The sequence below is a fragment of the Prionailurus viverrinus genome, chromosome X, assembly GCF_022837055.1.
Source record: "Prionailurus viverrinus isolate Anna chromosome X, UM_Priviv_1.0, whole genome shotgun sequence".
In the NCBI taxonomy this organism is placed as follows: Eukaryota; Metazoa; Chordata; class Mammalia; order Carnivora; family Felidae; genus Prionailurus; species Prionailurus viverrinus.
The window spans coordinates 101,049,634-101,063,248 of NC_062579.1; the positions used below are offsets into that span (position 1 = coordinate 101,049,634).

The 13,615-nt window shown below is 37.0% G+C and overlaps 1 protein-coding gene across 6 annotated transcripts in view; it reads right to left on the bottom strand.

The window, feature by feature from the left end:
• ENOX2 (ecto-NOX disulfide-thiol exchanger 2) overlaps positions 1-13,615 on the bottom strand; it is a 280,218-nt gene that overhangs the window by 13,895 nt on the left and 252,708 nt on the right. For all 6 annotated transcript variants that reach the window (XM_047844800.1, XM_047844797.1, XM_047844798.1 and 3 more), the window contains one exon: positions 10,162-10,276. In XM_047844800.1, the coding sequence (XP_047700756.1) occupies positions 10,162-10,276 (115 nt within the window). The remainder of the gene's footprint in view (positions 1-10,161; positions 10,277-13,615) is intronic.

Genomic DNA, 13,615 nt, shown 5'->3' on the forward strand with positions numbered 1-13,615 from the left:
GCCTTCAGAAGAAACTATTTTACCATAGCCTGACCTGCTAGCCTAACGTGCTATTACCAGAGCCTAACTGACCTGGAGAAGGGAAATACCCAAATATACACCCTTTCAGCCATCCTGCCACAACTAAGGTTGGTGAGGAGGGAACTGATAAACACTTGTGAAGTTACAGTCCAGAGGCATACGATCACTAAAAGACTGAGATCCAATCACAGGACTATAGAATGCTTCCCATACCTTACTGCCACACTGCTAAAGTCCTATTTGCTAGAGTTTTTTTTTCACCCAGTACATCCTGTCAGATTTCAACAAAAAAATTACAAGGCATACTAAAAGGTACAAAAACACACTTTGAAGAGACTGAACATGGATCAGAACAAGAGTCAGATATAGCATGCATGTTGGAATTATCAGATCAGGAATATAAAACAACTATGATTAGTATGCTAAGGGCTTTAATGGGAAAGGTAGATAACATGCAAGGACAGATGGATAATGTCAATGGAGAGATGGAAATTCTAAGAAAGAATCAAATAGAAATGCTAGAGATAAAAAAATACTGTAACGGAAATGAAAAAAAGTAATATTAATTATTAAAAGACGGGACATGCTTGGCCAAAGAATCTCTGAGCTTGAGGATATGACAATAGAAACTGCCCAAACTTAGAAGCAAAGAGAAAAAATCCTGGAAAAAAACCCCATGAACTATGGGACAATCACAAAAGATACACATAATGAGAATATTAGAAATGAAGGAAAGAAAGGAATAGAAGCAATATGTGAAGCATTAATGGCTGAAAAATTCCTCAAATTATTACCAGGAAGTTCAGAGAACATCATACAGGGTAAATGCCAAGAAATTAGACCTGAAAAGACACCTCACCAAAGACATATTAGTGGCAAGTAAGCATCATCATATGTCATATGTCATACATCATTAGGGAATTACAAATTAAAATAACAATGAGATACCACTACACACCTATTAGAATTGTGAAAACCCAAAACAATGACAACACCAAGTGCTGGCCAGGATGTGGAGCAAACAAAAACTCTCTTTCAAGGAGGTCACTTGTTGGGATGAGTACTGGGTGCTGTATATAAGTGATGAATATCGGGTTCTACTCCTGAAACCAATACTACACTGTATGTTAACTAATTTGAATTTAAGTAAATAATGTATTCTAAAAAAAGAAATAAAACAAACAAAAAAACCCTTCTCTTTCACTGCTGGTTGCTTTCATTGCTGGTGCTTCATTCAGGCACGTTGGAAGATACTTTGGCAATTTCTTATAAAACTAAACATATTCTTAGCAACTGTGGTCCTTTGTATTTACTCAAGTGAACTAAAAACCTATGTCCTCCCAAAAATATGCACAAGGATTTTATAGCAGATTTATTCTGGCAGTTTTCTAATTGCCCAGACTTGGAAACAACTGCAATGTTCTTTAGTAGATTAATGCATAAACAAACTGTGGTACATCCAGAAATGGAATATTAGTGCTAAAAAGAAATGAGTGATCAAGCGATGAAAAGACCTGGAGGAAATGTAAATGCTTATTACTAAGTGAAAGAAGCTTATTTAAAAGGCTATATAACTTATGACATTCTGGCAAAGGCAAAATGATGGAATCAGTAAAAATATTAAAAAAAAACCCAACCCTAACCTGATTGCCAGGGGTTGAGGGCGTAGGAAAAGATGAATAGGCTGAAAATAGAGGATTTTTAGAGCAGTGAAACTATTCTTTATGATACTATAATTGTGGATACATACATTTTAAACATTTTCCAAACCATAGAATGTATAACACCAAGAGTGAACCCTAATGCCAACTAGAAACTTTGGATGATAACCATGTATTCAGTGATTGTAACCAATGTACTCCTGTGATGCGGGATGTCAATAGTGGGAGCAGCTGTATGTGTGTGGAGGTGGAGACAGGGTGTTTGGAAACTCTTTACTTCTTGTTCAATATTGTTGTAAATCTAAGACTGCTCTAAATATTAAAAATTAATTATTAATTAAAAAAAACCTAAATCACATGAGGAAACCTTGGTTAGCTTTATTTATGAGTATGGCACATTTTTCAAGGTCAAAAATCACAAAAGCTGTTTCAAAATATTTAATCAAAGGATTTTCATTCATTCACCAACACTGAATACCTTCTCTGTATCAGGTTATGATAATGGTAAAAAATGAGATTCCACTAATCTCTATGGTTTACAGTCCAAATTAATAGAAACATTTGTAGTTTATTCCAGTTTTGATTCCTAACACAGGATAAACCCTAGAAAAGAGACATCAAAATGGATCAAATTAGAAACCTGTACATTAAATATATAAGAATGTTAAAAGGAAACTTGTCAAAGGTGTGATTTTTTTTCAGCTACTTATGGGTAGGGATTTTGGGTCGAAGAAAGTAAAAGAAAGTCATAGATATCAAATCTTCAAGATTAGCTATAAGTGGTGGAAGAAGAGTTTTCTAAAGGGATTTCAAAGACCAGATTCATGCTGTACATTATAAATGGAAACAAGCTGTGCTTTACAAAGATGAAATATAGAGAAGAAACCCACATTCTGAGTGTGAAAACACCCCCTATTCCTAAAAGGAGGCTGCTTTTGGTTGGGGGGGCGGTTTGCAGGGTTTAATTCCATGCTTTCAACCTTAGGGTTTTCCTAAAACAATCAGGTTCCAATGTAGGCTGATGTGATCAGATTGTCTGCCCAAATTAGAGTGGCAACACTTCCTATTATATGTCAGTGCACACATTTGTTTTTTGTGGATGGCCATGTAATTATCCTGATATGGCAGTTTTAAACCTTGCATTTTAGTTCTAAAAAGAAATTACAAAAATTTGTGGCATGAAACCTTCATTGTATATTTGGTTTTATTACTGATTTTAATTTTTACCATAATCATACAGCTTTTGTGTCTTTGAAGAGAAAGCCGTTACACAGAGGGTTGGAGTCCCAGCACTCTAAATACTATCTATCCTTGTCATCTCTTCCAGCAGCTGGGATACTTGTCATTGGGCAGGAAGCACCCCTCACAATCACAACACCAAAAGAAGATGCTAAAAGTGAAGATGACTGTATATAGGAAACTCTATGGCAAAAGGGCCATTAGCTATGTGCCAAACGGCAAGAAATATTTGATTTGCTTGCTGGGTCAGTACCAAGGATAGCATCTCGAGCTGGAGTTCTGAAAAACACAGAGGTTACTCTGTAAATCAAGTGACTGCTACAGATAGACATTTATTTCTGCTTTGGTTTGCATGTTTGTCCTCTGGCAAGCCATGCGGCTCAATACTAGTGATATTTCATCTTCCCCCTTTTGTTTCTTCTTGTACTGCAGGCCAGTGATTATGCTATGTCTTACAAGTCATGTGGAGAAACATGGAACAGAAAAGGGCAGCGATCCAGGAGCATGGTTAGAGGCATAGTCTCCAGTTTAAAAGTGAAACTTTTCCCTCTGAGCAAATGAGGAGGAAAGACTGCTTCTCTCCCTGGGGAAAGGGCATGCTGATAAGCAGAGATAGATATCTGCAGCCAAGTGGGAACAGATAATCATCTCCTCAGATTGGACGTGTCACTAAGCAAAAGAGAATGTGATCTCCTTTAATGCCACCAGGGCACCTTACTTAAGAAATGTATTTCCCACTCTCTGAAATGAGGGTTTTTGTCATTTTAATGAGGACACCAAGTCTTTACTTTCACAGACCTAATATTAATTGGGCACATTTCTGAAGTTGGAGTTCTTTGTACATTGCCAGAGCATTGAAAAGTTCAGTATTACCTTTTAATAATATGTTTGAGTAGGTGAATCCATCAGTCTTGATACTAAAGAGCATAGTACAGTGAATTTATTCATATCTTGCCATCATTAGTTCTCAGCTGTTCCTTTTTGACTATTTCCTATATGGGAAAACCATTTCTCTTTATGGGGATTGCTCCTCAGACCTGAAGGCTGCGAGTTCATTATGGCAATATGAAAGTACGAAGGCAGCTGTGAACTCTTTTTAGAGGAACCACTGAGAGCAAAATCCCAGATATGTTTTTCTATAACAAAAGATCTGAAAGGATTTTGTGCCATTAAAAAATTAACGGCTAAGTTTCTTCAGTGGTGCAAAGAAAACAACAATTTTAATGGAAGTAAATTCAGGGGGTTGGCCACCCTCACAAAGCAGCATTACAAGAGATGCTTACAAAATGTTACCAAATTATTGAAGGAAGATGTTTAACATATGTTACCAAATTATAGAAGGTAAACTGTGCAACATTCCTCTCAAGGTTCATATAAAAAGTTTGAGCTGGAGTGATTCACAAAGAAAAAAAGCCAAAAAGGAAATTTTGAAAGAAACAGAGGGACATATGAGTAGTTGCAGGCCAGTTCAGGCAAAATTTGAAGTGAGTTTCCTGACCTCCCAAAGGTTTGCTTTCCTTACCTCTGCAGGTCATTACTCCAATGAGGCTTCTGCCAGTATGGATGCACCAGGGACTTCATTGTTTCTTCTCTGAGCTCTCTAAATTCCCCTCTCAAAGCAAGTATCTTCATCTGTCAGTTGTCCCACTGCCCCTCATCACCCTCAGACTGCTCTCGTTCCTTGCTAGGACCTTTAATCTCTTGAAGTGGCCTACTTCACCCAGTCCATTAACTATTTTCTGGCTAAAGAGATTCTACTGCAAACTCCTTGGTACCCTGTATTCCTTCACCCTCCTGAAAACCTTTGGCCAGTCTTACCATGCCAGTTCCTAGTTCATGGCCACTTGACTCAACCTTCTCTGCACCTTACCCTGGCTGCAGAGGACTCTTATAGGAAGGTGTGTAGCTGAGCAGTCCTGGTCAATACAGACTCATGTTGGTCCTTGCTGCTGGGTCTCTTACCTCTCACTGATTTCTTCTTTTCATCCTGCCCAGGGCATTTATTCCAGGTCTGCTCCTGCCTCTTCATGGTCTCATTTCCAAATCACTTCCCTAATCAAGAGTTGACCAATCTCTTGCTATATGGAGAAGCATGGGATGCATATATACTTTTAGCTTCACCTCTCTTATCTCAGAAGAAGAGGATTCTTCCCTCTCTGAAGAAAACTCCACCTGAATTTGGATCACTCCCCATTCTTCTCCAGGATTCCACTTCCATAATTATCCACAAGTACTCTTTCATTCTCAAGCATCTTCAACCTCACTCTCTCCATGGCCTCCTTCCCTTCTATTGAACAACAAACAACAATTTAACTTTTAACTTTGTTACCAATTCCAGTTACCATTTACAATACCTGCATTTACTTTTGCTCAGCACCCAACTCTTTGACCTGTGGACTCTGTCCACTTTCTCTCCTCAACATCATATGTTCTGGCCCCTACCTCTATCACTTTACTAAAATAGTTCTGGCTCAACACTGTCCTCAATTCCTTCCTTCTTTAGAATATCTGATGATGTTGATTATTTCTACTTCTATACATTCTTCTTGTGGGCTCTATAATCCAATGTTTTTCTAGTTTTCTTCCAGCCTCTTAGACTGCTCTTTTTCTAACTCCTCTGCAGTCTCCTCTTTCTTTCCTTCTCCCTTACTGTGGGGTGGCCATCAAAGTTCTGTATTTAGCCTTTTACTATTCGCCAGGCTTCAGCCAACACCTCTGTACTACCATCTTCTATTCCTTCCACTTCCTTCAACCCTGATTTGAATATAAATCTCATATCTATTTCATAATTACCTACTATCTGAAACTGATCTCATATTCTATAAATCAGTCTCATGCACTAGTACATTTCTGTCAGTGCTATTATTATGGGTTTAATTTACACCTCCCCCCACCCCCAGCCACAAATAACTTTATGTTGAAGCCCTCAGAATGTGACCTTATTTGGAAATAGGATCTTTGCAGAGGTAATCAAGTTAAAATGAGGTCCTTCTGGTGGGCTTATGGACTTATACAACCAGTGTACTTATAGAAAAGGGAAATTTGTACACAGAGACATGTAAAGAGGGAGAATGTCATGTAAACATGAAAGCAGAGATTGTGGTGATGCATCTACAAGCTAAGGAACGTCAAAGATTGCCAACAAACCATCATAAGCTATGAGAGGCATTGGGGCTCCTGGGTGGCTCAGTTGGTTGAGAGTCCAACTTCGGCTCAGGTCATGATCTCACGGTTTGTGGGTTGGAGCCCCGCATCGGGCTCTGTGCTGAAAGCTCAGAGCCTGGAGCCTGCTTCGGATTCTGTGTCTCCCTCTCGCTTTGCCCCACCCCTGCTCACACTCTGTCTCTCTCTCTCTCTCTCCTTCAAAAATAAATAAACATTAAAAAAATCTTAAAAAAAGAAGCTAGGAGAGACATGGTACAGATTCTCCCTCCAGCCCTCAAGAGGAACCCACCCGGATGACACCTTAATCTCAGACTTCTGGCCTCCAGAACTGTGAGGCAATAAAACCCAGTGTGTGGTACTTTGTTGCAGTAGCCCTAGCAAACTAATACAACCACTGACTCTCTTGTCTCCCAGACTAGAAAACCTCACCTCATCTCAGGTTCTTGCTTTTTCTTCCCCATCTATATCAAATATCAAATCTTGTGTCAAAGACTTTAGTTCTTCTTCTGAAGTGACTCCTAGCATCTTTAATCTCATACTTTCTGTTATATCCTTTTCTTCTACCATTTAATCTCAGTTCTTGTTACCTTCACTCTAGTCCTGGGTTTCACTATTTCATATCTAAATTCCTATAAAACTCTCTGACAGATCCCTCTTTATCCAAAATTATTTCCTAAAATATATAATCATTATAAAATATTATATTATAAAATATATAATGTTGCTTTTATCATACTAGCACCATGATTGAGATATGCTTATAGTGCCATATTGTCTATTATGCTAAATGTAACCTTGGCTTCATGGTTCCCATAATCTAGACCCACCTTGTCCACTCAATATTTTATCCCCCTAAACCCATCATCCTTATTTCCCTCTTTGAGTTCAGTTCCTTATCCTCTCCTGCCTCCACATCAAGATATTTTCTTACTTTCCCTCCTCTTATCCAAACCTGTTCATCGTTTAAGGTCCTGATCAATTTTCACTGACTGCAACTACTCTGGCCACACTAGTATCTCTTGTCCTTGTTGCATTCTAATCAGTCCTTACAGATTAGCACCAAGTGGTATTTCTTATATTTTATGTAAATTTACATATATTGTACCTCTATTTCCATCAGCTTATAGGATGCAGTGCTTGTTAATTAATTGATAGATCAAACTCTTAAAGAGGGAATAATGAGAAGTAGAGGGAGGGAAAGAAGATTGGATACCCAGAATAGTGAAAACTTCAGCTAGAACAATGCAAGAGAATGAATCTAAGTCAATGTTTTCCAAATGTGCTCCCTGGACCACCAGTATCTAAATTGTTTAGGATGCCTGATAAAATGCAAATTCCTGAACTCCATTATGGACCTAGTTAATCAAACCCTGCAGTGCAAAAATCAGACTTTTTAAAGGTAACCCAATGATTCTTATATATACCAACTCTGAGAACCACTAGTCCAAGTGGAGAAGGCAGACAATAGATATGTTGAAAAGGAACAGCTGTTCTTAGGTTTACTGGCCACATGTACTTTCCATCATGGCCATCAATAGAATGAAATAGTTTAGTTTCTCACTATTATGATTTGCTTTGATGTGATAACCTCTCTTCAACACATTGCTTTGAGAACAGCAGTCCTTTCTTCCATGGCAAGAATATTTCTACTACTGCATCATAAATGTGAGCTAGGTAATATAGACTCTCTTGAAGAATAGAAATTTGTGGCACTCCAAGGGAAGGTAACTGATACTGCTAGGCCAGCTTTGACTCTTACTTTCTTTGGGAAGTAAAATTTAACCACAGTATGCTATAGGCGCCTGGAATTCAAGTTTGGTAGCATGAAGAGAGAAATAGGAACTCTGAGATCTGGTGCTTAAGCCTTTAATTGGAACCAAGTGATAACTAAAACATGTAGCTGATTTAGATAAAAACTGAGGACCCACTTACTGGCTCACACTGAGCAGGATTTCTGCAGCTGACTACTACAGAAGCAAGATAACAAAATCAGATACGATCGAGGGGAAGAAAAATGCACAAAAGTCCTTGAATTAAAATGAATTGAAACCTTCTGGGAGAAAAGCTATTTGGTAAGCTCCATTAAGTCTATTGTAGATAGCTTTATTTGACAAAGCAGCATCCTGGCATGTGGAACAGGAAAGAAAATAGCTATAAGATGATCTGTCAGGGAGTTTTCAGTCTCTAAACGAATAAGATTCTGTGCAGTAGCCAATACAGCTTTTAACTCAAAAGAGATACAGAAGCAAAATGCAATTATATAACACTAGTAAGTGCATTTAATCTGAATCTCCCATAGACACTCCCTCTCCCAATAACTCCTCAAACTCAGCAATTTATCAAGTAAATACTCACACTTATGATCACATTCATTTCAGGGTAACACTGGATTAACACTATACAATACTGCAGATACTTAGATGGAAACAATTCTATAAGTCAAAGATTAGTCAGCTATAAAACATCTTGGCTAAGAACTTAAATAATTTGAATAGCTCAATTATTATTAAACTCTTTTGTTTTTTTAAGCTATAAGTTTATAGTATGTGTTCATAGTAATTAGGTCACTGTTCTGAAAATGCTATCTAATGATTAAAGGATTTATTCAATATATATGGAGAGTTATATGTTTAGGGATCTAACATGTGGCAGAAGTAGAGGAAATTCAGATGTAACAGCCACAAATGCCTTTTTAAAAGTCTGACTTGGTGGTTTTCTTTCCTTAAGAGTTTCTCTTGATGGAGTGAAGATTCTAGGACCACTCAAGTGGCTATAGAGCTGCTGACTTCAATATGCAAGTACTGGAACCAAGAAGTTCCAATTTGCATTATAATCAATAGGTTCTCTGTTTCTGTGTGTCTCTCTCTCACACACAGTAGGGACACTTTACTACAATATCTCCAATGTCTCTAGCACAGTTCTTGGCATGCAATAGGTATTAAGTGAATTAATGAATTCATTTAGCCATCACAACATTCCTGTTAGATGGTTGTATAATGTACTTCTTACAACTATAAAACCTGAGGCTCAGTGGGACAGAAGTCCTTCCTGTGTCAAGAAAAACAGTTTGGACTAGAACTCAGCTGCCCTAGCTTTAGGTCTGATGCTTTGTCCACTGTACCTTAGTGACTCCTAAGATTGTATGGAATGGCTTACCTGAAAACACTGGTTTGATTTTAATCTCACATCTGGTAATCCCCACCCCCCCCCCCCGATAAGATTTGTTATGAAATTGAAGGGTAGTGTATTCTCATATTGTTCAATATGTTTGTGTTGTGAGTTCTACTGGGGACCCACACTATGGCTGCACACTGAGGTCCTGAGTATACTAAGAGCAAAAGCTTTTACCAAGACATCTGTCTGTAGACTCTTGTTTGGTTCCCAATAAACCCCTCAGTAACCAGTAACTACAATAAAAGGCAGCAGATAGGTAAACTATCATATAAAATAGATATTTCCTGTTACTTGGTACAGTCTCTTTTAACTTTGTGATTCCTTAACGAAAAATATTTAATTTATATGAAGATAAATTTATCAAAAGTATCTTTTGTGATTTCTACCTTTGGAGACCTTCATCCCCAATTATATAACCAACTCCTACATTTTCCAGACTTTCTTTTGTATTTTTTTGTTTCTTTTTTTTTTTTTTTACTTTTTAATCTTAAATTCATCTGTTACTAATTTTGGTGTAAGGTATAAGTGACATAGGGATCTAACTACTTTGTAAATGGCTACTTATATATTTATGTATAAGCTCTCATGATTCCTACTGTAGAACATATTATTAATAAATCCAAATCAAATATAGAACAATGCTGCCTAAATGTCAGCACTCCCAAGAAAAAAAAAAGTCCACTTTCAATTAGGTACTGTGATGGAATATTGGAGTAAATAAGAAGATCCTGTAGCCACAGGGTTGATATTCAGGCACTATGTACTTATATGGCTTTACCAATTGTTTCTTGCTGGCTCCAGACTGATGGTTTTGTGCCCATACCTTACTGGGTGTTAAAAGTTTTAAAATATCTCTGCAAGTAGATGTTAGTTAAATGAAAGAAAGAAGAATTATTTTTACCTGATTCCTCAGTTTCTTTTGTTTCTGTTGTTTCTTCTATTTCATCATCAGACATCTCCATTTCTTCCTCTCTTCTGATTCCCATTAACTCGTCATTATGTATGTTGCGAATTTCCTAAGGTTAAAAGTTATGCCTTTTAGGTAGGAAAGCTTTGAAAATGCTGAAGGAATGAACACAGTTAAGGAAAAGATAAAGCTGGGTTTTTTGACATATGACAAAACTTCAGAGTACTCTTAAGGCAAGGGCAAAGGGGCATGTTGGGGCTGAAACTGTCTCAACAGACAAAGCAGACTGTACATTCTGTCTTTCATAAGGCATTCTTACTATATCCAGATCTCTGACCATTGATGATTCTTATATCCATTCTATATTAGAAAGTACTGTTGGTAATAAAAGACCTCTCACCTCTTACATGGATTTCTGAACTTTCCCTTTAGGGTTCTGCCATTTTCACCTTCCCATGTCAAATCCCTTGATTTTGCTCCTTTCCATCCTCTTCCCTTTCCACTTACAGACTTACTCAGTGGAACTCTTAATATAACTTTTTAAGGTTTAGAAGTTACAGCAAAAATTAGCTGTCAGGAGTGAACTTCTATCAGATCAACCCTTCCATGGATAATAACTGTACTCTGAACAAAACACAAAGTCAGACCAAACCAAACCTCTAAGTACTTGATGGCACTGGAGCAAACAAAAGCAGGCATATCCTAAACAGCTGCTGACACTTGGAAGGATGTGGATCTCTTCAGTTTTTTAAGGGCCATTTAGTCTGACACCAGACCATAGTTAGCACCTCAAAGGGTGACTACATTTTAAATAGAAAATCTGGTCTTTATATCCTAAAGCAAACAAGGAGAGAGCTATAGGAAAGTGAGGAGGGGATCCCAGAAAGGAGACAACCAGAGAGAGAGAGAGAGAGAGAGAGAGAGAGAGAGAGGGAGAACCAAATTCTGTGTATAATATCTGCTCAAATTTCTGCATGACTCTCGAACCATGGAAGCACAGGGCAGATTCCAAACAACACAGATAAGTCTAAAAGAACTGACCTGAGATTTGAGCTGCCATATAAGAGAGAGAATTTCCAGCTTAAATTCAATTAAGTAAATTGATCATTAAAACAAAAGAAACCCAAATCAACCTCCTTCGGAAGAATATAACAGAATGAACATAATAGAACATAACTAGAACCTTAAAAACAAAATATTCACAAAATGCAGGCAAAGCCCCAGATTACCTGACATATAAAGAACTGGGATGAGATGACCCATTTTCAAGATAAAAGACAATCAACAGGGATCAAACTTGAACCAGATAGGGCAGTTAGCAGATAAGGAGTTAAAGCAGCTATTATAACTATCTCAATGATGGAAAGGAAATATGATCATAATGAATGAAAAGACAGGAAATCTTGGCAGAGAAACAGAAACTTTAAAATTCTAAAATGGAAAAATACAGTATCCGAAATAAAAGTAACTGGATGAGCCTAAGTCTAGAATAGAGACGGCAAAACAAAGAGAGTACTTAAAGAGAGAACAATTCAAATTTATCCAATCTGAAGGACAGACAGAAACTAACTGGAATCACAGAGAGAAGAGATTGAATGTTTCAAAATACTTGAAGAAAAAAATATTTGAAGATGTCTCAAATTTGATGAAAGACATTAATCTATATATTCAAAGAGCTCAATGAACCCCAAGAAAGATATGTGTGAAAAAGATCTAAGAACACCATAGTCAAATTGCTGGAAAATAAACAGAAACAGAAACTCTTTAACTCTTTAGTTAGCTAAACTCATGGTGATAATCATTTTGCAATCTATATAGGTCAAATCATAATGTTGTGCACCTTAAACTTATACAGTACTGTATATCAATTATATTCTCAGTAAAAGTGGAAGAATAGAGAAACTTAAAAGTAGACAGAAAAAAAAACCCTAATACATTATATACAAGGAAACAATTTGAACACTTTGTTTTCTTTCAGAAACAATATAGGCCAGAAATCAGGGGAACAAGATCTTTAAAGTGCATGAAGAAATAAAAATATCTGTTTATTCAGAATTCTGTATGCAGAGAAAAATTCTTTCAAGAATGGAGATGAATTAAATTTATTTTCAGACAAATGTAAATGCCAAGAATTTGTCATCCAAAGATTTGCACTATAAGAAATGCAGAAGAAAGTTCTTCAGGCTGAAGGGAAGTGCTTCCAGATGTAAACACAAATCTTCAGGAAGGTACGAAGAACTTTGGAAATGATGGAGATCATATTGGAAAAGTCACTTACAAAAAGTAAGCATGAAAACTGTACATTTTCAAACAGCTTGAAATCATTTAGAGACCACTAAATGCCTGTCAGAGGCTTCTCAGCATTGTGCTGAAAATTCCTTACCTAGTTTAGCCCCAATTGGGCCATAATACAGGAAATATCCAAAGCTGTCTGGTGAAAATTGCCTCCATTTAGTGGATTATAAATATTTCAAATGGGTTTCTTAATAATTAATGCTATTGTTAATCGCTATCTCAACTAATATCCTCCTTTTTTATTCTTGTACCAGGAAAAATAATAATTTCTATATCAAGATAGGTTTTCACCAAAGATAAATAAAAGTACCTTTTAAAAATGTAAGCTCTTCAGTATTATCACTGGTAGTTGAGGTAATAGAAAAATAGAAGTAATAGAAAATAGAAATACCAACATATCATCTCTCAGGTGCTGCAGGGGCCTTGCTTAAAATAGAAGAAAATAATGACTTGCTTGAGAAAAATGAACTTTAAAGGGCTGTGTCAAGAGAGAGATTTGCTACATCTTATTCAAACTCATTGCATAGAGAATAAAGGCATTGTTCATTTCTAAGAATTCATTCTGTCTTGGGAGTCTGGGTTTCAGTTATCATCAAAGAACTGTTACTGGAAAGGTGATTATAATGAGGTCTAACACTGGCAAATTCGAATATTGTACAACTTGCTGCATCAGGAAAAGTTGTGGTTCTCCTCATTGCCTAACAAAAATGTAGCCTGTCAGTGGGTGTAAGTAGAGACCATCTCTCAATTCACAAACATGTTATCTGACTCTGGGAAAATTATTGTGTTTCTCAGAAGAGTAAATTGTGTTCCTTCTAGGGAAATGTCCCAGGGCAGGGAGATCTAACTGAGAGCTAAGACATGCCCAATAGCTGCTCAGCACCCACAAAACATCTTTCTGCTTCCAGCTGGGCAAGAAAGCATAATCTTTTCTTAGAAGTATAAAAAGTTCAATAACTAAGTGATGCAGCTTATCTAGAGGTCTTTCACATCTTCAACAAATCTCCAGAAATAAAAAGACCTATGGGTGACTTTTACCTCAATGCCTGAAAATACTTCAGGAACAAGAGTTACCAGTTCCTTTAGCTGATAATGAAATGAGGGAAAGAAAAACTAAGGGGAAGCTTGCTCTCAGTTGTTCAGTAAGGCATGC